This window comes from Macaca mulatta, chromosome 16 (assembly GCF_049350105.2).
Source record: "Macaca mulatta isolate MMU2019108-1 chromosome 16, T2T-MMU8v2.0, whole genome shotgun sequence".
NCBI classification, from domain to species: domain Eukaryota; kingdom Metazoa; phylum Chordata; class Mammalia; order Primates; family Cercopithecidae; genus Macaca; species Macaca mulatta.
In genome coordinates this window covers 73236210-73262026 of record NC_133421.1, presented here as the reverse complement: position 1 = coordinate 73262026, position 25817 = coordinate 73236210, and the positions used below count along the sequence as shown (strand labels likewise).

The 25817-nt window shown below is 56.1% G+C and overlaps 1 protein-coding gene and 2 long non-coding RNA genes across 12 annotated transcripts; 1 reads left to right on the top strand and 2 right to left on the bottom strand.

Moving 5' to 3' along the window:
* Nucleotides 1-8297: 8297 nt before the first annotated feature.
* Nucleotides 8298-8887, bottom strand: LOC144335857 (uncharacterized). The gene is made up of 2 exons (XR_013407053.1): nt 8669-8887; nt 8298-8573 (listed from the first exon to the last, which is right to left on the bottom strand). It is a non-coding gene; the product is annotated as an uncharacterized LOC144335857 (long non-coding RNA).
* Nucleotides 8888-9754: 867 nt separating this feature from the next.
* CYB561 (cytochrome b561) lies at nt 9755-24748 on the top strand. Of its 10 annotated transcripts, none has more exons than XM_077969538.1 (7): nt 10438-10545; nt 10847-10893; nt 19538-19752; nt 20925-21023; nt 21286-21389; nt 21841-21998; nt 22513-24748. In XM_077969538.1, exons 3-7 carry the CDS (start codon nt 19551-19553, stop codon nt 22703-22705), a joined length of 756 nt encoding a protein of 251 aa, XP_077825664.1. In that variant the 5' UTR covers nt 10438-10545; nt 10847-10893; nt 19538-19550; the 3' UTR covers nt 22706-24748.
* On the bottom strand, nt 12296-12875 carry LOC144335856 (uncharacterized). The gene is made up of 2 exons (XR_013407052.1): nt 12589-12875; nt 12296-12456 (listed from the first exon to the last, which is right to left on the bottom strand). It is a non-coding gene; the product is annotated as an uncharacterized LOC144335856 (long non-coding RNA).
* Nucleotides 24749-25817: the final 1069 nt, after the last annotated feature.

The following is a 25817-nucleotide window of genomic DNA, read 5'->3' as shown; positions in this document are numbered from 1 at the left end:
TTAGTGGAGATGGGGTTTCTCCATGTTGGTCAGGCTCGTGTTGAACTCCCAACCTCAGGTGACCCGCCCGCCTCAGCCTCCCAAAGTGCTGGGATTATAGGCGTGAGCCACTGCACCCGGCCCCTAGTCCATTTTTATACACAGCTCTGAGGATGCTCCAATCTGACGACAGCATCTGCTCACTTAGCGCCCTGCCCCGGCGTCTCATCGCCTTGGGGATAAAATCCACACTCTGAGAGTCAGTGCAAAGTTCTTGGCGTGGCCGCTGCCCTCTCCATTTCCCCAGGCCTTGCTCTACCGCACAAGTCCCTCTCTCAGTGCCTCCCGAAGGCCAGCTCCCTGGCAGGGCTGATGGTGATAAAGTGTTCAGTAGTCAGCAATAAAGAGGGAAAAACAGCAATACTGATTCATAGATACGAAATCAACCAGATGTATCAGCCAAGTTGCCAGCACTCCTTTCTTGGTCACAGTATCTTTTATTCCAAACGTCCTTTCTATTTATTTTTTGTAGTTGAGATATTATTCCTTCTTTTGTAAAATGGTGGTGAGAACAAAGGACTATTTTTTTAAATGTCCTTACTTGGCAAACTAAAAAATGTTTGCAGCTCTAGTAAGACTCCATTTTCATCTTGACAACTCAGTGGTGTGCGGGGGCTGGCCCACAGGCGGCCACACAGATGTGGCTCCCTGGGCCGTTTACTCTTCTGCCAGAAATGCGCCCCCGACCCATGGCTTGCTCATTCCCCACCATCCTTCAATGCAGGTCTTCCCTGACGTTTTTTTTTTTTAAGAGGGAGTTTCGCTCTTTTTGCCCAAGCTGGAGTGCAGTAGTGCAACCTCAGCTCACTGCAACCTCTGCCTCCTGGGTTCAAGCAATTCTCATGCCAGTGTCCGGAGTAGCTGGGATTACAGACACGTGCCACCATGCCTGGCTAATTTTTTGTATTTTTAGTAGAGACAAGGGTTCACCATGTTGGCCAGGCTGGCCTCGAACTTCTGACCTCAGGTGATCTACCTGCCTCCGCCTCCCACACTGCTGGGATTACAGGTGTGAGCCACCATGTCCGGCCTTCCCTGACCTTTCTTCCCCCAAAGCCCATCCTTGCATGAGTGCATCATCCAGAACTCAGCACTGCGTCCATTTGCACATCTACCTCCCCGTGGACCTCGGCTGGTGGAAACCAGGCCCCCTCACATTTCCTTTTCCAGAGCCCAGCCCAGCCCTGCCCTGACTGCCCATACACAGAGCAGGTTTGCAAAATGCCTGACAGAGAATGAATGACTCCAGCTTCCTCCTCAGCAGCAGGTGGAGGTGGGGGGTTGGGGCACCCAGCCCTCTGCTGGCTTCACCTGTCCGTGCCCGTGCAGTTGAACTGGGCTCTCCAGGACTGCCTGCCTGCTGGGCCTCAGCACCACCAAGGGCTTCAAGGGCCCCAGCTGGGTGCCATGGACCCCTCTCCAATTCCACTAGGAGATCAGGGGCTGGGGTGCCTCATCTGGCCCTAAAGCCCCATGGCACTGACCTGGTGCCTGTGTGATTCTTCCTCACTGTTCCCAGACAGGGGCCAGGAAATGGAATGAAAGCAGCCAGTCTCTGAAGAGCTGGAGACCATCATCTGCCTCGGGAAGCCCAGGGAACCTCGGCTCAGACAGGACAGAGACTGTGGGAAGGGAGGAGACTGTGACAGAGAAGCAGAGGAGGGTGACAGAGTCAGGGAAGAACAAAACAGCCTGCAGTGGGAGCAGAGACAAAAATGTGGGGGACCCACAGGGAGGGGAAGGAGGGAGGGAGGGGAGGGGAGGGAGGGCGGGAGGGGAGGGGAGGGAAGTAGGGAGGGGGGAGGGGAGGAGGGGAGGGAGGGACAGCTGCCGTCCAAGTGGCCATGGGAGCCTGGGGCTGGGAGAGGCACCCTCCTCCTGTTGGCTTCTCATACAGTCTCTATCAGGGGACCCAGGACACAAGAAGCGAATTCATCTTTGGGTCCACTCTTCAGCTCTAGAAGTCTAGGGCCTGGCTAGGTCCTCTGAAGGAGTCTTTGGCCCCAGGCAGCTTCCTGCCCCCCTGTGTGGCCCCCCAAGTCCTTCTCAAGAGCCCTTCAGTAAATAAATTTACTGGAGAACATCAATGATTGGTCATATGAGGTGTTCCTAGGGGAGAAAATGACATTTAGTTTTTAGCTCACTTGGAGCCATTTGTTTTAAAAAGCACCTCTTGGCCGGGTGCGGTCGCTCACGCCTGTAATCCCAACACTTTGGGAGGCCAAGGAGGGTGGATCACCTGAGGTCAGGAGTTCAAGACCAGCCTGGGCAACATGGTGAAACGCTGTCTCTACTAAAAATACAAAAATTAGCTGGGCATGGTGGCATGTGCCTGTAATCCCAGCTGCTTGGGAGGCTGAGGTGAGAGAATTGCTTGAACCCAGGAGGCGGAGGCTGCAGTGAGCCGAGATCACACCGCTGCACTCCTGCCTGGGTGACACAGTGAGACTAGGTCTCAAGAAAAAAAAAAAAAAAGGGAAGCACCTCTTGAGAGAGCTTTTCCTGCAGATGTCACAGGCAAAATGTCTCACGTTGTGGGGAATGTGGCAGTGGACTTCTGGGACCAAGCCGAGGCCCCCACATGCCATCCCCCTTGGGAGCAGGGTGGCTGGGTTGACAGATGTGCAGAGGAGGAGAGAAGTGGGGCAATGCCTTTTCTCTAATGGTTAGCTGGCGGGAAAGACTCCAGGTGCTTCTGAGGAGAGACCCTAAGAGGAGTCTGGATGGGCCTCGGCTGGGGGAGGCTGGTGCCTACCTGGCACATGGGCACTGTGGGGGTGCAATGGGGCACAGCGTGGGAGGTGTCATGGGGGGTCTTTACACTGGGTACTAAAGAGCTTAGGAGCCTGAGCTACCTGGTGTGGGGCAATCACATTTACTACTGTGTCCAGGCAAGGAGGAGCAGCTGGGCTTGGACCTCACAGTGACATGAAGTGGCCAGGACTGGGCACTGGGCTAACGTGAGCCCCAGGGGTGCTTGGATTTATCAGCTGAAGAAGGGCCTATGGAAGGGGAGAAAACAATTCTCTAGACAGATGAGAACACCCGGTCACATCCACCTGGACCTGACATCACACCCCAGGCTGTGCAGGAGCACTCACAGAACTAGAGTGTGGAATGACTTATTAGAGCCTCTTCCAACAGCTGTGGGCCCTGGAACCTAAGAACCCAACTTTGGAGAACATTTTTGGGTCTGAGAGCTTTGAGGCCAGGCCTTGAGACAAACCCACCCAGAAGCCCTGAGCTACTTTTGCTGTAAGAGTAGGAGGGCCCTGCCCCTGCTCCAGGAGCCGTCCCTGGATCCCTGGAAGAGCAGGAAACACTGACTGATCCATAGGGGCGATGAGGCTAGAGGCTGAGATCAGCCGGAACCAGGGGGCCAGCTGGGCATGTGATTCCTCTGGCTCCAGGCCACCTCTAAGGGTCTCCCAGTGGCTGAGAGGGATTAGAGGACTGTGGCTTCTTGGGTGAGGGAGCCTCTGAGTTACAGCCACCGTGCCCTTTGAATCTAATCTGCTCTCGACAAGGATCAGCTGACCTGATAGGTGTGCACAGCAGGAGGCAACAGCCAGGGCCAGGAGAAGCATAAAAGATGGAGTAGAGGAGGGAGCAGAGCAGGGTCAGGTGAGACCTCTCACTCAGGACAGTTGTGCAGCTGACTTGCTGAGACCTTGGAGTGAGTCGCCGAGGTCAGTGTGCCCAGTTGGGGCATCTTCCAGGCTGTGGCTCTGTCACCTGCAGTTTTGGCTCAGAGCAGCCACCACATCCTCACTGCTGTCCTGGGATGAGAAGTGGGGTGGAGAACCAGGGGCTGGGTGTGCAGCCAGAGCTGGAGCAGCTTCAGGAGCCAGGTGAAACCTAAGAGCCTCACAGGCTTTGAACAAAGTGCAGGAGTCCCAGCCCTGCCGTTTATGGCGGGTTCCTGGAGGTGATCAGTCATTATCAGCAGTGTGTTCACTCTGCCGATACCACCCAAGGCCATGATCATCCCTCACCCCAGGCCTTGCACACTTGCTTCCTTGTCCTAGACAGCCGGGGCTGTTCCTGCTCTTCGCTGCCCCTGGCACTCACAGAGCAGCTGACTGACTGACCTACCAACTTAGGGAGAAAAGTGAGGAGGTGGGGACTGAGGACACGCTGGGGACACAGCCTCTTTGTGATTTCCTTCCTGGAGGGGAGAGGTGGCCAGGGCAATGCAATGCTGGGGCTGCAGGGCAAACCTTCAGGGCTGGACGAGGGGAGCTCAGCCTGATGTCCAGGTTTGCTGGCATGTGAGGTACGTGGTCAGGCACAGCTACAGCTGTGGGTCTATGGACGGTTCTTGGATCCCAGGATTCGCTGGTGTCGTCCCTGATACACACCTCACGTCTTCAAACTCTGCCCTCTCTGATGGCCTGCTGGCACTCCTCCTGCCTATCTCTGCACACTCAGCAACTTTCCTCTTTGATGGGGACAGGAGTGGGGGAGGGCAGGGCAGGATGGAGACACCATGCACATTCCTGCTTAGCACCTTTGCCCTCCCTCTTCCATCCATGGGAGTCACCTCCCCTAGACCTTCATGTGGCCTGCAACCCCACTTCTCCCTCCCAGAACCTTCCTAGTGCCCCCAAGAAGCGCCTGCCCTTGCCTGACGCCCCGTCCCCTTCTGCTTTTTCCTCATGCTGCTTGTTAGGTTGAAACATAACACCTGTGTTTCAAAACACATGCAGTCAAGTTTCTGTGCATGTGTGTGTGTAGATATATACATACACACATATGTATATGTGTGTATATATGTCATTATGTGTAGTATGTTGCTTTTTTTTGAGACAGTCTCACTCTGTTGCCCAGAGTGTAGTGGTGCAATCTTGGCTCACTGCAACCTCCACCTCTTGGGTTCAAGCAATTCTTGTGCTTCAGCCTCTTGCATAGCTGGGACTACAAGCATGCACCACCATGCCCAGCTATTTTATTTTTTTTCCTTTTTGTATTTTTTTAGTGGAGATGAGTTTCGCCATATTGGCCAGGCTGGTCTGGCTGCCTTGACTTCCCAAAGTTCTGGGATTACAGGTGTGAGCCACCACACCCAGACGTTAGATTACTTTTTAATTCCCTGTCTACCCACTTCTTGTAAGTTACATGAAAGCAGACACCTTGTGATGATCTATTACACCTTGTCTGATCTATTACTGTCTCTCCAGGGCCTAGGACAATGCCTGGCACACAGCAGGTGCCAGCAAGCCTTTGTTGGAAGAAAGGAAGGAGAGAAAACGGACCTCCTCTAGATTGGATCCTTGGCTCCTGTGTGCTGACGCGCAGCCTGTGACCGGGCTCTGCACTGCTCCTCTGGCTCCAGGGAATCCTCATGGAAAGGGCGGCCTCCCCAGAGGGCTGCCCAGGAATGAAATGGGCATCTGGGGAAGCCCACTCCTTTGGCTGCCTCTTGCCTTGGGTGCCCAGGGCTACCGTGCCACCTCCTTTGTGAAGCTGGTCCCTGGCCCTGCTTATCAGCCCTATGTCCCATTCCGTTGGCCCAGCAGAGGTAAAAGTGGCTAAGTGGGTTAACTGGGCCGGGTGTGGTGGCTCACACCTGTAATCCCAGCACTTCGGGAGGCCAAGGCGGGTGGATCGCCTGAGGTTGGGAGTTCGAGACCAGCCTGACCAACATGGAGAAACCCTGACTCTACTAAAAATACAAAATTAGCCGGGTGTGGTAGTGCATTCCTGTAATCCCAGCTACTTGGGAGGCTGAGGTAGGAGGATCGCTTGAACCAGGGAGGCAGCGGTTGCAGTGAGCTGTCATTGCACTCCAGCCTGGATGAGAAGAGTGAAACTCCGTCTCAAACAAACAAACAAACAAACAAAAAAAACCAAAAAAAAGTGGCTTAACTGTCCTTGCTCTCATGGCCTCTCCATCCCTCTTGCCCCAGTGGTATTTGGCTGTTTTTGTCTGTCTTGTTTTTCCCAGACTGGACCAGCCTTGGGGTTAACCAGGGGCAGGGTGACAACTCACAGGCAATGGTGTCCCTCAGCCTCCTTCCCCCCACATTTCAGAGGCTGCAGGTGACTCACGGTCTTCGTCGGTGGCTCCGGAAGCCTTGCAGGTGCCCTGCCACTTGGCCGCTGTGCTGCTGGCTGCTCTGGCAGGTCCTGACGACTGCTTTCCTGTCCCCTCCCCTGAAGCTGGGAGATTGATTTTCTCCGAGTGATTAATTGGTCTATTTTAAGCTCATCAAAGTAGCCTCGTACTTTCAAGTTTCTCATGGAGCAGGCCCGGAAGATGATACCCACGGGCTTAAGGCTGCTCCGACTGCAGGATACGGGGTCAGGGGCTGTGTTTGTCAATTGTGAGGTCCCTCAGTGCAGTCCCCCTCCTGAGCTGGACAGGGCTTGGCTCCTGCATGCTGATTCTGCAGCCTGTGGCTCAGCTCTGCACTATTCTCTGGCTCCGGCAAATCCTCATGAAGATAAGCCCGGGAGCCCTAAGAGTTGCAGGTTAGCCTCCCACAGCCTTCCCTTGCATCATCCTTGCTCCTCTAGCCAGGGACACTCCTGCCTCCTCCCTGTCTCTGCTGGGTCAACACCTGAGCATCTTCTGGCTCGATAATTCTGTCATGACCCCATATGCTTTCCCTGACCCTCACATCTGGGTTGAGGGCCCTCCTATGCCCTGTATCTAATCCTGGTTTTCCCTCTGTAAGCTGGCCAGAGATGGGCTTGGGCAGAGTAGTTTCAAAGGCTCTCCCCAAGTGTCTGTGCAGCTCCCCTGACTTGAAGGCCCGTGAGAACGGGGTGGTGCCTGTCTCGTTCACTGTTCCCCAATATCTCACCTAGTGCCTGGCACAGAGAAGGTACAAAAATAAAACTCTTCTAAGAATGAATGGTGTGCGTTTGAATCTTACAGTGTCTGAGGACTGGGGATCCATCTCTTATCCCTTTGTATCCTCTGTATCCTCTGCTGCCCAAGGTCAGGGCCTCTGCCTGAAGTCCCTGCTGAATGAGGGTTAACTGGTTCAGAGATGAGGGAGGAAGCTATTGCTGGGAGGGGCTAGAACTGCAGGAGGCCCTGTCCCTGTCCTTCCCACACCCAATCAAGAGCAGTAGGATTGTCAGATGAAACACAGGACATCTGCTCACATGTGAGGAATACATCTTTTTTTCTTTTAAGACAGATTCTCTGTCACCCAGGCTGGAGCGTGGTGGCATGATCTTGGCTCACTTCAACCTCCACCTCCCGGGTTCATGCCATTCTCGTCTTAGCCTCCCCAGTAGCTGGGAATACAGGCGCCTACCACCATGCCCGGCTAATTTTTGTGTTTGTGGTAGAGATGGGTTTCACCACATTGGCCAGGCTGATCTTGAACTCCTGACCTCAAGTGATCTGCCTGCCTCAGCCTCCCAAACTGTTGGGATTACAGGCGTGAGCCATGGCACCCAGCCAGAATACATTTTTAGCATATTGCATGTAATATTTGGGAAATGCTCATGCTGAAAAAAATAACTGAATTTGAATTTTTGTTTTGTTTTTTTTGCGGGATCTCGCTTCATTGCCCAGGCTGGAGTGCAGTGGCACCATCCTGGCTCACTGCAACTTCCGCCTCCTAGGTTCAAGCAATTCTCCTGTCTCAGCCTCCCAAGTAGCTGGGACTACAGGTGCCTGCCACCTCGCCCAGCTAATTTTTGTATTTTTAGTAGAGACAGGGTTTCACCTTGTTGGTCAGGCTGGTCTTGAACTCCTGACCTCAGGTGATCCACCCACCTCAGCCTCCCAAAATGCTGGGATTACAGGCGTGAGCCACTGCGCCTGGCCTGAATTTGAATTTAACTGGGAATCTTTTTTTTATTTTTTCCTCTTCTTTCTGAATCTGGTAACCCCAGCAAGGGAGAATTGACTAGCCAGGTGCCAGGTGGGTCTGCGGCCTGGGTCTCCAGCTCTCTCTTCACATTCTGCCTGCTTCCTTGATGCTTCCCGCTCCTTAAATGTTTTCTGTCAGAGACCAGGGGGCATTCTAGGCCTGGCTTCCCAGCAGTGGAATCCAGGAGCACTCCTACCTCCCAACCCCTGCCCCAGCTGCCCTCCGGATGGTCAGCGAAGGCCTGAGGAGGTGATGTTTGAGCTGAGATTTGAAAGAATGTGCCCAGAGATGATCCAGGAAAGAACATTCCATGGAGAGGTGGGAGTGAACTTGGTCCATCTGAGAACAGAAAGGCTACGTGGCTCCGTGGTGTGGGAAGGGAGGGGAAACACGGGAGTGGAAACATGGGAAACACAGTCAGCATTTCTTTTTTTTTTTTTTTTTTTTTTTTTTTGAGATGGAGTTTTGCTTTTGTTGTCCAGGCTGGAGTGCAATGGCGGGGTCTTGGCTCACCACAACCTCTGCCTCCTGGGTTCAAGTGATTCTCCTGCCTCAGCCTCCGGAGTAGCTGGGATTACAGGCATGCGCCACCACGCCCGGCTAATTTTGTATTTTTAGTAGAGATGGGGTTTCTCCGTGTTGGTCAGGCTGGTCTCGAGCTCCCGATCTCAGGTGATCCGCCCGCCTCGGCCTCCCAAACTGCTGGGATTACAGGCGTGAGCACAACTCAGGAGGCCCTGGAACTCATCTTGGGCCACTCAAGAAAGGGCAGGAAGGGTCCTCTCCTTTCCCACCTTTCCCAAGCTGAAGGACTGCACACTTCTCAGGCTTCCAAGGCAGCAGGAACAGGGTTACAAGGTAGGCAGTCTGGCAGCTGGCGCGAGCCCTCTGGGCCCTAGTGCCGGACAGCAGTTTGGTGGCATTGCCTGTTCTTTAAAATGGGTTTGGGTGTAGCCATGCGCCCCCGCCATGCAGCGGGTGTGCAGGCCTCTCCCTCCCTCAGAATATCCTCACCCACCCCTCCCCACTGGAAATAGGCCCTTGAGAACACTGCTGGCAGCGAGGCGGCTGTTCTCCCTCCTAAGGGAAAAGTCTGCAGCCCAGTGCTGCAGGGCGGTGGGGTGAGGGGGAAGCCAAAGTGCCCCCATGACTCCTCAGCAGGAGTCTCTCCTGGCTTTGGAAGGGGCTGAAGGCCCAGGGCTCTCACCAGGGAACTCAGTCCTGCTCAGCCGGTCTGGACTCCTTCTCCAAGTCCAAATCCACAGACCAAACAAAGGACATGGCTCAATACACAGGGATTCTGCCTGTTAGCACGCTAAGGAAGCTGTTTCTTACCTTAAATTATCCATTAATTTCCTCCAACTGAAAGATACTCTAAAAATTGGTCCCTCTGAGGGGGTGGGCCCTGCTGTGTCAGGCCGTTGTGCCTGCCCGTGGAAGGTGTGCCATGTGCCACGGTATGCCATGTGCAGTGGACACGCCTGTGCGTCTCGCCTGGCGCTGGAGACTCTGCTCAATGTGTACTCAGCGAGTACTGGATCCCCAGGGCCTACCTTGCCCACTGCCCGTGGGAAGCCCACAGTTTACACAAAGTGCATTCAAGTAAGCAGGTCTCCCTGCCCCCCGGCCTCCCAGAACCTTGGTGCCTGGAGGGCAGGTGGGGAAGGGCGTTCCTGAACCGAGGCCGGTTTCCCTCTGCGGGGAGGAAACCCCATTTCCCTCCTAACCCTAGGCGCTTGCTACATCTGGCCCGGCATCAGACAGGAAAGAACCCTTTGTTCCCAGCTTGTAGGAAGTCTGAGCTGGACCCCTTATCTACCCACAGCGCTTCCTGGACCGGGGGCCTGGACCCGGCTCCTAAGGGGCTGGCTCCCGTTCTTGGTCTTGGCCTCGGCGCCCTCCTTTCTCCGCGCTTTGGGCAGGGGAAGCTGCGTACGGCAAGGTCTCGGCTGTCGTGAGAGCCTGGTGGAACCGGTGTTCCCCGCAGGCTACTCTGCGGGGGCGGGGGTTAGTCCCGGCCTTCCCGGCAGTGTCGTCTCCCCGGTGGGGGCTGGGGACGTGCCCCCAGAGCTCCCGGAGCAGCGGCGTGGCCAAGGCCTGAACCCGGTCTGACATCTAGTGGCCTCCTGGGCCCGGGCGGGGCGAGAGCAGGGCAGGGAAGAAGGTGGACGGCAGAAGGGGAGGCGTGGAGCGAGAAAATCAGGAAGCTTGGGGCCAAGCCGGGGAAGGGCGGCGGGTCTCGCCCCTGGTACCTGCCCTTCTCAGGGCCCGTCCCACCCCCAGGCCTGGCTGACCCCAGGTCCTTACATGCGCAGTCGGGGCTTGCCCGGGCCAACCCCGCGGCCCTCCATCCCCGCGGGCCGCAGACCCCACTCGCCCACGATCGTGGGGACCCCGGACGGGGGTCGCGAGGCCGGGCTCACGGTGACAGCGGTTCGCCTACGTGCGGGGCCGGAGCTGGCAGGGCCCAGGCCCGAGCGTGGCTGCAACCGCTGGGGCCTGGCACGTGGGGGGCAGCCCCGGGGGCCCCGTGCGCCACTTCCGGCCTGGGAGACCCCGCCCCGCTCGCCGCCTGGTTGCCATGGCGACGCCGTCACGCCACGGCCCGGGGAACCGGCTGAGCAACCCGGGCGCGGCGCGGGGAGGCTCGCGGGACGCTCGGGTAGGCGAGGTAGGTGGCCGGGCCGGGGATGGGAGCGGAGCGCGCAGGGGTGCGGGGCGGGGGTGGCCCAGGTGAGCCCCGACTGCGCAGGGAGGGACCACGCCGGGCTCCCGAGTCGCAGCCGGCCTCGCACCTGCCCCCTGCGGCCGCACACCGGACTGCGGCGCCGACCCGCACCCTGGGTCCGAGGGCTGCAGGGCTCGCCTGCCCTCTCGGAACCGCAGTCTCTCCCGGTCCAGGAGGCCCCCGCCCTGGCCTGCCCGGGTGCCGGGTCTCTGCTGAAGTTAGAACCGAGACCCCCGCTTTCCAGTGACCCCGAGTTTGGATCTCTGCTCCTGCGCCGCGTTCTAGAGCAAGGTAGGGTGCAAGTGGACCAACCAGCCTTTGCCACGGCTGCCCTCTTGAAACCGGAGCCACTGTCTCTTGCCCGGAGTAGGGCCCGGGCTGCAACGTGGAGCCGCAGGTCCCCGCCTGTGTCTCCCGACGCCCCCAGCTTCTGAGCGCGAGGATGGGAGTTTCCCGAGTGGGAAAGCCCCACTCCTTCAGTGGCCTTGGTGGGTCTGGCTGGTGCCAACTGCGCTGAGGGCGGAGCTGCCGCCACCTTGACACCTGGGAGATGGCGGGGCCACCCTCCCTCCCTCCCTGCCCCGTCCCCGACTGTATCACGAAGTGAGGATCATCCGTGTGGATCTAGGGCCCCCTTCCCAGACTTCTCCTTTCTGGTGGCTCCTCTCCTCTCATTCATTCCACTTTGGCAGCCTTTGTGGATTTTCTGACTCCGTAAATGAAGTGACATCTAGGGCACCTAGATTCTACCCCTTTGTTTTAATAGCTAATGAAACAACAACAACAACAAAAAAAAAAAGAAAAAAAAGAAAAAAAAAGAAACTTTGCCACCTCCTCTAGTTGCCTGGATTTCTCCTGTGAAATTTGGTGGTGGCAGGAAAATACGAGGCGGCGGCAGCCCCACCCCTTGCACGAGGAGCCCCCTAGAGCTGGAGGTGGAACCACCCTGCTTGTACCACTCCTTTTCCCTCCCCTCCCCTCCCCTCCCCTCCCCTCCCCTCCCCTCCCCTCCCCTCCCCTCCCCTCCCCTCCCCTCCCCTCCCCTCCCCTCCCCTCCCCTCCACCGTGTTGGCCAGGTTGGTCTCAAACTCCTAACCTCAAGTGATCTGCCCGCCTTGGCCTCCCAAAGTGCTAGGATTACAGACGTGAGCCACCACGCCCAGCCTTGTCCTACCACTTTTCTGCCCTCACCACCTTCCCTTGGCAGGCAGAGCTTGGGCTCCTGCTAATACCGGGTGGTTCAGTGACATTAGATGGCATTGGTGGAAGGGAATGAGAAATGAACCCCCTCTAAAAGCATAACTTCACTGGGAAAAAGCACTCTACTGCCTGAGCAATTCATAAATGAATTTTGGGAATATAAAATGTCACAGATTAAAAGCAGACCATCCTGTGTTCTTCCCAGCTCCAGGAGCTTCTGCTTGGTGTGGGGGGGTAATGGTGGACAGAAAGGGAGTGTGGATTTATTAGAGATGGCTGCCATCTGGCTCTCTGTGGCCCCAAACCTCGTGTCGGCAGTACCACTCTTCCTAAGGTGCTCTTAGGATCAGATTTCGTTTTTGTAAGATTGCTCTTTGATGGAATGCCCTCTGTGTGGCAGGCACTGTGCTGGGCACTGGCACACGTTTATCCGCTTACTCTTTCTGTGTTCAATAAGGTAGATCCAGATATCCTTCCACTTTATAGATTAGGAAGCAGGCTGGGAGAAGAGACTTGGCTTGTCCAGGAGCTGATGGTTATAAATAGCCTGTTTTGAAATCACATCTCTCTAACCTGGGCTGCACTGGGCCTTTCATGGGCCCCTTGTTCCATAAAAAAAAATAATAACAATTGGCCAGGTGCGGTGGCTCACGCCTGTAATCCCAGGACTTTGGGAGGCTGAGGTGGGCGGATAAGGAGGTCAGGAGTTCCAGACTAGCCTGGCCAACATGGTGAAAGTGCGTCTCTACTAAAGATACAAAAAATTGGCTGGGCGTGGTGGCGCACGCCTGTAATCTCAGACTCGGGGAGTCTGAGGCAGGAGAATCGCTTGAACCCGGGAGGCGGAGGGTGCAGTGACCCGAGATCTTGCCATTGTACTCCAGCCTGGGTAATAGGGTGCGACTCTGTCTCAAAAAAAAAAAAAAAAAAATTGGCCGAGCGCAGTGGCTCACGCCTGTAATCCCAGCACTTGGGGAGCCCGAGGTGGGTGGATCATGAGGCCAGGAGATCGAGACCATCCTGGCTAACACGGTGAAACCCCTCTACTAAAAAAAAAAAAAAAAAAAAATTAGTCTGGCATGGTAGTGGGCGTCTGTAGTCCCAGCTACTCGGGAGGCTGAGGCAGGAGAATGGCATGAACCTGGGAGGCGGAATTTGCAGTGAGCTGAGATTGTGCTACTACACTCCAGCCTGGGGGATAGAGCGAGACTCCGTCTCAAAAAAAAAAAGGAAAATAATAATAAAATTATATTTTACAACTGCATTGGTATAAAGACAAGTATAATCCATACTGGATTAAAATTAATTTTTAAACAAAACATTTTAGGGCTGGCTCATGTCTGTCTGTAATCCCAGAGCTTTGGGAAGCTGAAGCAGGAGGACTGCTTGAGACCAGGAGTTTGAGACTAGCCCGCGCAACATAGTGAGACCCTATCTCTCCAAAAAAAAAAAAAAAAGAAAAAACTAACTGGGCATTTTAGCATAGCTGTAGTTCCAGCTACTTGAGAAGCTGAGGTGGGAGGATTCCTTGAGCCCAGGAGTTCGAGGCTGCCATGAGCTATGATCATGCCACTATTCCAGTCTGGGTGACAAGAGTTAGACACTGTTTAAAAAAAAAAAAAAATTAAAGTAAGTTTTTAAAAATTGCAACATTTTCCTCAACCCTGAATGTTCAGTTTTTTTCTTCTGATTTTCATGGAAATGGAAACATTTTTGTTTGTAAGCATTCGGAGCCCTCTGTTTTGTGGGAGAAAGGAGCTCAGTGTTTGATTTCAGGCTCTGCTGCTTCCTGGGTACCTAGTTCCTTGGTCCAAGCAGCCTGGATGCTCCAGGTCCCTGGGCTGCCTGGGCCAGGACAGCCACCCCAGGAGAAATGGAAATGCAGCCCCTGCGGCTTGTTGGCCCGCCTGTAATGCCTTCTCTCTCACACTTTGCTCAGGGCCTGGTGTCTTTGCATGCACCAGGGCTTAGTGCCATGCTGGTGCCGGCGTGGGGAGGATGCAGGAGGACTGGCATAGGACGGGAAGCACCGCCTGGGAAGCACCACCTACTGGGGTGCTGAGAAAGTACCCTAATAACTCACGCCACACTTTGCTTTCTCCTTCATCACATGATAGGATGTTCTAGGGCAATTGAGCTGTTTTCCCCTTCACCCATCAAGAAGAGATATCGGCCTTTCCCCAGTCACAATCTTTCCTAACTCAATTCAGACCCTGCTGTTGATAAAGAGGGCTGTGGCCAGCCCAGGCTACCCACTTCCCAGCCTCCCCTGCTCCGCCTTCCGCCCCCGAGGCTGTGCACCATGTGCAGTGTCTGGTCCCCAATAATGAGATTAGTCCTGGTCGCCTTTTAATAAAAAACAGTGGGTGTGGGGAGGGAGAGTGATGCTTGGCTCAGTGAAGCTTTGTGGGCCATGCTGTCCTTAATGTGCTTATTCCATTAAGTGGAGTCTGGCTACAGGTGGGGTGAGTGGGTGGGGACAAGGGTGACTCTCACAGCTCTAAGCTCCAGAAACTGCCAGAGATCTATCACTCTCATCCTGAGCTCTCACAGAGGAAAGCAAGTGACTGTGTGAGGGGCTACATGAGCCCCCTCTGGTTGCAGGATTCTGGTCTGCAGGGCAGCGGAGCCCTTGGGGGTGGAGAGTGGCAACTTCCAGGCCTTGAAGCTGCTGCCCACAGTTCTGCTCTGAGAACACAGAGGGCCCAAGAACAGCCAGTGTCCCAGGGCTGCCCAGTGAGGAGGGAAGGGTGAGAGTATTCTTGCTGTCAAGACTGGGAAATGAGAGCCACGATTCAAAGGCTTGCTTCCTAGGGAGTAAATCTCACCCGATGTCCAGGTGTGCAAATGCAGCAGACACATTTGTGGGTGGGTCAGATTCTGTCCAGAGATATCAGAATGTCTATTCCTGTACACCCCCACCTCTGGCATGGGACACAGCCCTTCCCTGCACACAAATGGGTTGTCAATTACGTCCAATGAATGGCCTCCCGAGAGCCCTGTTAGGGAAGGGATTATCTGCTCATCTCCTGTAAAGCACAGAGCCACACTCAGAACCTATGGACCGCGATCGCCTGCAGGCCAGCCACGGGCTTTCCCGTCATCCTCACACTTAGACTTTGAAGCCTCGCCTTTGAATCGGAAGCAGGCCTCTGTCATTCCAGAGGCCCCTGTTCATCTCTGGCTTCCTTCCAGATGACCAGGGGCCCCGGGTCCCTGGGCTGCCTGGGCCAGGACAGCCGCCTTAAGGAGCAAACGGAAATGCAGCTTCCGTGGCTTGTTTGCCTTCCTGTAACCCCTTCCCTCTCACCTTTGGTCAGGGCCTGCTGTCTTGCACGCACCAGTGCTTAGTGCCATGGTGAAACCGAGGCGGGGAGGACGCAGGAGGACTGGCACAGGAGGGGGGGCACCGCCCCGGGAGCTTCCCCTGCGTCAAAGCAGCTTCCTCAGTGAGCTCCAACACAGATCCTTGCTGACTTCAGTCTGGAGAGCCTGACAGTGCCACCCTAGTTCCTGGGCCTTGGAAAGGCCAAAGCCACGAGCAGGCAGCCACTGTTTCACAGGAGAGCTAGAGACGCTGTTGCCCACAGACATCAAAGCCGGGGTGCCGTCTTCCGTGTGCACATTGGCACGGGTCTTGGAGGCCCAGATTAGCTCCTGGCTTGAACTTATATCACCCTTACCTGAAAATCTGCGTCTGCACCGCTCATCTGCACGCCCCTTGAGGGCAGGGACCAGGCCCCCTCTGTGTGGCCCCAGCACTTGGCCGAGTGCAGGCGCGTGGTGGGTCGAGTTGAGCTGCTATTTGCCGATGGGAATTTGGGGGCATGTCGCTTGTCCTCGTTGAGCCTCCATTTCCTGGCCTGTCAAACTGGGGCAATGCTCCTGTTATCCACACAGTGTCATTTAAGGGTGACATGAGAGATGGCATGAAGTACCCAGCATAGGGCAGGTGCTTACAGGCTGTGGGGTCCCCACCCTACTGACACACCAAGCACACGTCTGCCCTGCCATGATGGGGAGCAAACAACTTTAGGGTTCCAACTCCCCGGGAGGCCAGGCCGGGCATTTCACCGTAGGATGTTGAAGCCGCAGGCAGTCGTCACTGCGAGAAGAGAGCCTGGCTCTGAGGTCCGCTGTCTCCTGGGCAGCCTGGTGGGAAGGAAGGAGTTGGCAGCGGCCCCTCACTCTGCCGGCCTCTCCTGCCCTTTGTACTCCACGAGGCGCGAGGAAGTTGCCAGGTCTCCCAGCAGAGGGAGGGGTGGTGTCCCCTCTGTTCTTCCTAATTTGTTGCTAATCAGATTCTGCTTGCAGCCGGGCTCTCTGGGGATGAATCTAATAAAGGAGGCGGCGACCTGGAGAGGACAGACGACAAGTGACCGGGGGGGACAGCACTTCTTTTAGTACATTTTCCTGTTAGACTCAGAGTATTAGAGACCCAAGGATTCCCAAGGAGGATCGAGAGCGTCCCTGCCTTTGAGGAGCAGACAGGACACTGCCAGGGTAAGGAGGCTCCGGGAGAGCCTGGGGACAAAGTGGTCTGCCCACCGTGGTGTCTGGGGAGTGGAGGCAGGGGTGTGGGGTCCGCAGCAGCAAGCCAGGCTAGACCGTGTCCTTGGATTCTGTGAGCCCAGGCGTCTCCCCTAGAGGGCCTAGTAGGAACAGTGGGGGCTGCAGATGGAAACGGGCAGGATCATGCCAGGCAGCTGGCATTTCACTGGCACTCGGGGCCTCTTGCACAGGGGACAGCATGACCTTGGGAGCTGGCTTTGTCCCTGGTGCATCTGTCACATTGAAGAGAGAGAAGCTGCAGGCCCTGACTTGGGTGTGGCAGTGAGGATGCTCAGGAGAGAAGTGAGGGGAGGGGCCCCAGCATGCGGCGACCTGGGCAGCCTTCTGTGGAGGAGCTGAGGTGTCACCTGGGCCTGGAAGAAGGGCAGCCCCACTAGCTAGTGGGGAGGGCATGAGATAATTTGGTGACGACGGGAGAGGAGGTGACTTGGAATGAGCTGAGTTTGAAGCATCTGTGGGATGTCCAGGTAGAGATGAATAGTGAATGTCAGAAATGGGGCTTGAATTTGGGGTGGTGGGGACAGAACTGATACCCCTGTAGGTGACAGATAAAGACAGAGGCAGGAGTTCCAAAAATAGGATTTATTGTTGGCTGGGGCTTCTGGAATCCTGTATTCCCGTCCACCCTGGGAATGTGGACTGGGGCTGTGTTTCTGGGAGATGATGTGACGGAATGTGTCAGAAATCTAAAACAGAACCTAGCCCTTGTTTCAGGATTCCCTGCAGAGAAGTTTGCAAACATGGCCACATCCTGTTGTTTATTTGGTGGAAAACTGAAAGCTAGCTAAATGCTGAGCAATGGGAACTAGTTGGCTAAAAAATGGCCGTGCAATGCAAGAGTGTGAGGTTACGAAAATGATGATGTGGGCGCATATCCATTGACACAAACATCCATGTGTGCTACGCCCTCAGTTAAAAAGCAGGTGAGAACATGGCACGATCCTGCTTCTATAAAAGGATTCATATGTGTTTTTTAGGAAGAAGTTGTGTGAGGATATAGATCAAGTGCTGATGGCCTGTCATTTTACCTTTTTTGCTGATCCATATTCTGTGGTGTGTGTGGATTATTAACACACACACATCCTTTTTTTAATCAGAAAAAAAATTTTTTTTGAGACAGAGTCTCATTATATCACCCAGGCTGGAATGCAGTGGCGCAATCTTGGCCCACTGCAAACTCTGCCTCCCCGGCTCAAGGGATTCTAGTGCCTCAGCCTCCCGAGTAGCTGGGATTACAGGTGTGAGCCACCATGCCCGGCTAATTTTTGTAGTTTTAGTAGAGATGGGGTTTCACCATGTTGTGGCTGGTCTTGAACTCCTGGCCTCAGGTGATCCACTTGCCTTGGCCTCCCCAGGTGCTGATTATAGGTGAGAGCCACCGCGCCTGGCCCACACACCCCCTCCCCTTTAATGGTGGAGTTGCCAACAGTTGTCTGATGTGGTGAGAGAACTGGAGAGCAGAGAAGGAGCCCATCCCTGGGAGGGACTGAAAACCAGCTCCTGGGCACTGCAGGGCAGAGCGTGTGCCGGGTACGAAGGGGGTCAGTGGTCCTGTGCTGGCCACTGTCCCCCTAGTTCTGATACAGTTGCTGCCAGGAGAGGCTGGACTGTGTCGAGGGGCCAGTGGGGAACCGTCCGGGGCGGGTGGGGGGCAGCAGCAGTGCTCTGGGGTCTGCTTGTGGTGGCCATGGTGGTGGCCATGGTGGTGGCAGTTGCAGTGGCAACTGTGGGCCATGGCGGCACTTTTCCGTGGCGCACAGGCCGCTGTCAGGTGAAGGGAGAGCAGGTGAGGCCATGCTTGTTCTCCTCCTGCCGCCTCTCCTCCCATCCCCAGCTGCTGGGTGCTCTCCTGCCTGGCACGAGGCTGTGCAGGCACTGGGCACTCCCTTGGGCTCCTAGCAGGGCCTTCTCATTCCTGTTTCCCTAGGAACCACCGGCTCTCCTTTCCTCCTGGAGGGTCACGTGGGGTGGAGCACCAGGGACAGCCCTGCTGCGCTCTACCCAGCCCCCTCATAGGCCTTGTTTCTGGGGGCCTTCAGTTTTGGAAACCTCACCTGAGCGCCCCTCTAGAGTGCGGATCCTCCCCGCCCCCTGCTTGGAGGGGAAGCGCCCTTTCCCTGTGTGTAGCACAGTCAGAGCACTTCTATTCTGCAGGCGCGATGGGGGGGAGGGGGGGTTGGGGGAGCGGGGCTGGCTCTCCTGGGTGTGGGGTGGGGAAGCCTCCTCATCGCCAGCTTGGAGTTAAAAACCGGGCTAGGGGAGGGAGACTTCCCATTTCTCCCCAGATGTATTTCATGATGCGTCTGGAGAAAAGGTGTGACCAGTCCCTTCCTTCCCTTCAAGGAGCGCGCTCGCCTGTGTAACTCACCTGTAAAGCCCACCCAGGGAAGGCCAGGGCCTCATGAAACAGAAAAGAAAGCCAGGCACTGGGCCCTTGCGCTCACTAGAACTTGGGGTGTCTTTCCTTGCCCCTTCACCGCATATGGAACTCCTGGTGTCGTGTCCCAGGTCACGCCTATCCCTGTGGGGAGGCTGGGCCCCCGCTCAGCCACTCCTGAGACTTGGGACCTCTGCCCGTGGACGATGGGTGGGAAGGAGCTTGGGGGTGGGAGAGCGAGGGCTGCTTCCAGCAGGAGCCTGGGGTGAGGGTGGCGGGGCACCATGGGGGTAGCTGCGCCGCATCTCAGGGCGATGTAGTGCACATCTTGCAGGGGGACATGTGTATCTCAGGGGGGCTGCTCGCATCGGGGTGCCGTGTGCATCTCGGGAGGGCTGCATGCATCTAGGGGGACTTGCGCATCTCGGGGTGCTGTGCGCATCTAGCGGGGGTGGCTGTGCGCATCTGGAGGGGGCTGTGCGCAACCTGGGGGGGGGGTGTTGCGCGCAGCTAGCTGGGGTGGCTGTGTGCATTTCGGGGGGGGCTGTGTGCATTTCAGGGGGGCTGTAGGTATCTGGGGGGACCGTGCTCATCTCCGGGGGCGGCTGTGCGCATCTCGTGGGGGGGGGGGGGAGCTGTGCGCATCTTGGGGGTGTGCACATCTCGGGGGGCCTGTGCGCATCTTGGGGGCTGTGCACATCTGCGGGGGCTGTGTGCATCTCAAGGGCTCTGTGCACATCTCGTGGTGCTGTGTGCTGCTCCTCTGAGCTTTGCTCTTTCTTGCAGCGTTTGCCTCAGCATGGAGGGCGGGGCCGCGGCATCCACCCCCGCAGCGCTGCCTTACTACGTGGCCTTCTCCCAGCTGCTGGGCCTGACCTTGGTGGCCATGACTGGCGCTTGGCTCGGGCTGTACCGAGGCGGCATTGCCTGGGAGAGCGACCTGCAGTTCAACGCGCACCCCCTCTGCATGGTCATAGGCCTCGTCTTCCTGCAGGGAGATGGTGAGTCCCGTGGGCCGCTCCTCTCGGCCCGGGCTTGTGGGGTCCCTGAGAGGCAGTTTGCAGGGGTCTTGTCACCCCTGCGGTCTCTTCTGGTTGGACAAATCTAAGATTCTAGAAAAGACAGACAGAAGCTGGTTCAGAGCCTGGGGAGATGGAATCCAAACCCAGGCTCTGAGGTTGGTGGGTGGCAGCTCCTCTCCAGCCTGGCCCAGCATTTTCACCTCGTTTCCACGCACAGCGTCCAAGGCAGGCGCTTCATGCCGCAGAGGGAAAGGAATGGGGCCCCGAACCAGGCCCTGCTGCAGGGGTGGTTTGAACTGAGGGAAAAAAAGTAAGCACATGTGAGAGTTTGTATGCGTGTGTGCGCACGCGCCTATGTGTTGTTGGTCTTGGACTTGGCAGAGCTAGAGGCCTCCCCCTGGGGCAGGAGCAAGGCAGTGCTTGGCCTCCACCTGCCTCCAGGCCAGGTATCCTGGAAGCCGAATCTGCATCTGGTTGACCGGCTCTTCCTAGAGGTGGTCCTGGTGACAGCCACCCCTGAGCAGCAGAAAGCTAAGAGGCGTTCCTCACATGACCTGGCCTTGCCCACCTCTTCTGGAAGTGGGAGATCAGGCTGGGATCACAAGGTTCTGCTTGGGAGCCAGGGTGGGATGATCTGCCCAGGCTTAGGTGGGGGCCTGTGTGAGGAGCCACGTGGCTAACAGGTCAACTCAGGCTGCTTGTTGCCTCAGTGTGACCAACAGTGGACCTCAAACACAGCCTGGAATTTGCAGGACACCTGACAAGAAGATGGGTGGGGTGGGGTGTCTGCTGGGCCGGGCAGCTCCTTTAGGTGGGGACGAGGGCAGAGGCGCCGCCTTCACTGCCTCTCCTGGTGGTGGGGACTGTGGTACAGTCTCCCGCCCTGCCCTCTTTGAGTGTGCACAGTTGGGGGAGGTTGGAGGGTGGGGGAGGAGTGTTAAGGTGCACACAGCCTTAGGTGCCCTCAGAGAAGGCCAGGAGCTGCCCAGGGTCCCCAGGGAACCTGGCTTTCTCCTCCAGTTCCTGCAGCTAGGCTCCTGCTGCAAGCTGTCAGCTCACATCACCTCGCCACCAAGGTGCCTCCTTGCTGCGGGGGCAGGAGGCCTCACTGCAGGCGGATGCACTCACGTTCCCTCTCTCACCTCTCACAGCCCTACTGGTTTACCGTGTCTTCAGAAATGAAGCCAAACGCACCACCAAGGTCCTGCATGGGCTGCTGCACGTCTTTGCGCTCGTCATCGCCCTGGTTGGTGAGTTCCTGGGCGCAGCCTTCCCCGCCCCCTGCCTGTCTCTTCAGGTATGGCAAACAGCCGCTTTACCTGCTCTGTTCCCTCCCCAGAGCCGTGATGGGCCCGCCCCCATCCCAAACATCCCCTGCAGGGCCACTGGGTGCTGGCAGCCATTGAACTGGTACTAAAGCCCAGAAGTCCCTGCTAGCTGGTTCCTTGGGTCGTCTTATCCCTTCCTTTTCGACGTCTAACCCTGTCCTCACATGACCTATCTCTGGCCCAGGCTTGGTCGCAGTGTTCGACTACCACAGGAAGAAGGGCTACGCGGACCTGTACAGCCTGCACAGCTGGTGCGGGATCCTTGTCTTTGTCCTGTACTTTGTGCAGGTGAGCTCTTCCAGCGCCCAGGGCCTGTGGCCACCTACCAGGGAGGTGGGAGGGGCAGGGGAGCTGGGCTGAAACGTGCCTCATGGAAGGGCCTGTTTTCTGGGGTGCGTGCAGGTGAGAGAGCTGTCTTCCCAGGCCTGTGTGGGTGCAAAGCTAGGATTGGCGGCCAAGGGTGCCCAGCTCCCAGGCGCCCCATGGCTGACTCAGTGTGTTTGGCCACAAGCCCAGCTTTCCGAATCTGCGAGTGTGCCAAGGCCTCAAGTGCTGGGGGACGGGTCCCTTGTCCCTAAGCACTTAGTACTCCTCCCACCACCGTGCTGAGGAGGGAGGAAACCAGGCAGGGCTGAGGGGCTCGCAGTCGCCATGTGGGCGCATGGGCGTGGGCCTGGGCTGACCTCGGCTGCTGGGGTTGCCGGCCGCCCTGTCCCAGAACCACCTTCTTTCCTCCTAGTGGCTGGTGGGCTTCAGCTTCTTCCTGTTCCCCGGAGCTCCGTTCTCCCTGCGGAGCCGCTACCGGCCACAGCACATCTTCTTTGGTGCCACCATCTTTCTGCTTTCCGTGGGCACTGCCCTGCTGGGCCTGAAGGAGGCACTGCTGTTCAACCTCGGGTGAGTGTCCTGGGTGGGAGGGGGCAGGCCTGGGCCACCCCTGCACAGACCTCACCCTGCCCTCGGCTTCCCCAGCTGTGGCTTCCTGAGCCGTCTCTTGTGGCCTCACAACGGGTGGCTGTAGTTATGCTTGCTAAGAATTGGGTGCATGGGGCTTGGCTTTGGTTAGCTTTCTTGATTTTTTTCCTTTCCAAGAAACTTCTGGGCTATGGGCACCCTATTTATTCCCATCACGTAGCAGGATCTGCAGGAGAACTGCTTAGAACTAGAGTATTGATACAGAGTTTTACATTAGAGATTGCTGGTTTTACATTAGAGATTGCTGGAGATTGCTGTTGGGGGTGGGGGGTGGTCGTTCTCTTTGGGTAGGGTAGGGAGGCAGGGGCTGGTGCTGGAATCCCTATGACATCTTTAAGGCCCAGGATACGGGCATTTGGCCTGTGGCCTTGGGCACAGGATACGGGCATTTGGCCTGTGGCCTTGGGCAGCTTCTCCCTTCCTCTCACCCCTGCAGGGACAAGTACAGTGCGTTTGAGCCCGAGGGCGTCCTGGCCAATGTGCTGGGCCTGCTGCTGGCCTGCTTCGGTGGGGCGGTGCTCTATATCTTGACTCGGGCTGACTGGAAGCGGCCTTCCCAGGCCGAAGAGCAGGCCCTCTCCATGGACTTCAAGACGCTGACGGAGGGAGACAGCCCCGGCTCCCAGTGATGCACTGGGCCGGCCCTGGGGGTTCACGGGGTGTCTTCTTGCCCACTCCTGCTAAGGCATCTTCAGGATTGCAGGCTCCAGAGAGTGGCTCTGGCAGCAGGCGGGTGGGTGGGCGCAGCTGCGTCTATTTGAGTGCTGCTTTCTGGGGTCAGGTCTCTGCCTCCTCTGCTTCTCCTTTCTCTGCTGCTATAGACCAGTTCATTGTGTGTAGCTCCCGTGTCTCTGTTGCCCCCTTCAGTGCAGAAGGCTTTGGGTGGGACTTCGGGTGGTCAGTCCTGGTCTCAGAGCACAGGTCTTTAAAGAAGCGAGACAAGAGGACCCACCCTCCCGGCAGCAGATGCCTGGGGCAAGGCCAGGGGAAACTGGGGGGGCCTCAGGGACAGGCCTGGAAAGGCCACGATGGCTGCTGAATTCAAACAAAGAGTCCCTCCAGCCCAAATAACACGTGGCACGAATGGGCCCAGCCTTTGGCAGAGGAGCAAGTGATATGATGTGTAAAGTATGTTGGTGGTGAGAGCAAGGTTCCCCAGGAGAGGGGAGGGACTGGCCCCTGGGAAGCTCTGAGTGAGGCTGTGGCCCAGCTATAGTCCTGACCTTCCTCTTCTTTAACCCTCTAGCCCTAGGACGGCTTTGGTGGAGAGGGGATAGAAGCCCATGACTTCAGACAGACTTTCTCCTGGCAGATGGAGGCAGGCCTTCTCCCGGGCTGCTCCAGACATGGGAGTTGGGAATAGGGGGCACCTTGCAGCGCCTTCCTGCTGGGGCTCCCTCCTTGCAGCACCCCCCTTGCAGCTCAGCTCTGGTTTCCTTTCCCAGGCTCACCCAGGCTCTGCTCAGGCTGGGAGGCAGAGAGCACAAACCGTAGAATTTTTTAAATGAAAAACCGCTGCTTCTGGCTGTGGCTGGGGCCCCTGGGGCTGCTGGAGCTGCTGCCTCTGTTCTGGAGGACAAGGCTTCTCCTTCTTCCCTGGTGCCCGTCTCTCCAGGAAGTCAGGACTGAGGCAGAACCAGGTCATCCCCTGTGGCGTCTGCACATCACTGTAGCCATATAGAGTGTCATGTTAGCTGAGCCACCATTTGGCTTTGGCCCGGAAATAGTGTGAGTAAAACATTGATCAAGACCATCCTGACGAAGACAGTGAAACCCCATCTCTACTAAAAATGCAAAAAATTACTTGGGCATGGTGACGGGCGCCTGTAGTCCCAGCTACTTGGGAGGCTGAGGCAGGAGAAGGGCGTGAACCCGGGAAGTGGAACTTGCAGTGAGCCGAGATCATACCATTGCACTCCAGCCTGGGCGACAGGCTCAAAAAAAAAAAAAAAAAAAAAAAAAAAAGAACATTGATCATGTGCTTCTTGGATCTGGTGACTTGGTGACTGTTCTCTCCCTGTTTTCCTTGTTTTTGGGGGTTTGAGGAGCATGACTTAGCTTGACACAGACACAGTGTACTTCAGTGAAGAACTTAATACAATTTCCAAACCTGATGACCTTAGAGAAAGGGGCCAGTGTTCTCTAATGCTCGCGTTTCCCTTAGTTGGCTTTTGCTGTGGCTCCTGCCTCAGGCAATGTCATTTCTGAGAGCAGGTGGTTGTAGTCCAGGCCCCTCCCCAGCAGGGGCTGCCCAGGCTCCTTCCAGCCCCTTTCCCCACCTCCTCTCAGCCTGCCTGGATGACAGTGTTCGCCTCCTGTTTAGATTGTACACTCTTCAGGGGCAGGGGCACCGTCAGTTCTTTCATGAGCTGGCACGCACATGTATAGTGAAATGTTTACGTTCGGGAAGACTCCGCCTTAGACAAACTACCAAAGTACAATCGTGTCTCTCCCTAGCCAGAATGCTACAGAGAGAAATGGAACCTCAGATTAGCAACAAAAGTCTGTAAACTGGTCTGTTTGCCAAAGTGAACACTGGATGACTAAGGAACCGAAGAAGGCCCCCAGAAGCAGATTTGTGGTGGGTTATTTTATTTTGCCTGTGGCCAATCTTCTGTGAAATACAATGTGCTGTTGGTGCAACAGATGATTCAATAAATGTCTACAGCAGACCTCTCGCCTGTTATTTTCCTTTAATGTGGTAATAAAAGGAGCCAGAGCTTTTAGCAGCCAGAAACATGACGTTAGCTCTAGGCCTGAGAGAAACTGAATATCTGCAGGCTGGGCACAGAAGGTAAAGTGATTAGTGATATTGATCATGGCCTAGGGTCTGAAAAGGCCCAGCGGTTGTCCAGACTCCACCCAGCAGAGGCACTGTTTCTATGTAGTTAGATAAACCCTTGCTCTCAGCCTGAGAGGGTGGCCTGGAGGGCGGAGCTGCAAAAGCCTGGTAAGAGCCTTGGCAAGGAGAATCTCCCAGTGTTTAATGGACCCCTTTCCCTTTGAAACCAGTCTTTTTGATCCTTAAGAAGAGGAGCAAAGATTTTGGAACAAGCTGAGATTCCACTTTAGATCCACGTACGTGGCTCAGGCAGAAGGTGTGTTTTTGGCAAATTTGGGTGGGACTGCACTGTGCGCTTTGTGCCTTGCCACTTAAAGCAGTGGTCCCAACCTTTTTGGCAGCAGGAACAGGTTTTGTGGAGGACAATTTTTCCACAGACCAGGGCTGGGGGCAGGGGATAGTTTTGGGATAATTCAAGCACATTACATTTATTGTGCATTTTATGTTATTACATTGTAATATATAATGAAATAATTATAGGGAGCCCTGAGCTTGTTTTCCTGCAACTAGACAGTCTAATCTGGGGGTGATGGGAGACAGCGACAGATCAGGCATTCAATTCTCCTGAGGAGCAGGCAGCTGGATCCCTGGCATGCGCAGTTCACAATAGGGTTTGCACTCCTATGAGACTCTAATGCTGCAGCTGATTTGACAGGAGGTGGAGCTCAGGTGCTCATGCTTACCCGCCGCTGCTCACCTCCTACTGTGCAGCCAGGTTCTAACAGGCCATGGACCCATACCGCTCTGTGGCCCTGGGGCTGGGGACCCCTGACTTAAACCAATTTAAAAACTCACCAGAGCTCACTATTTAAAGGGAGCCAACAGCAAATCTTCTAGTAAGGTAACGGGAGTCCCTGCTTCCCTGCATTGGTCTCAACTTTGTCTTCTGCATTGTAGCT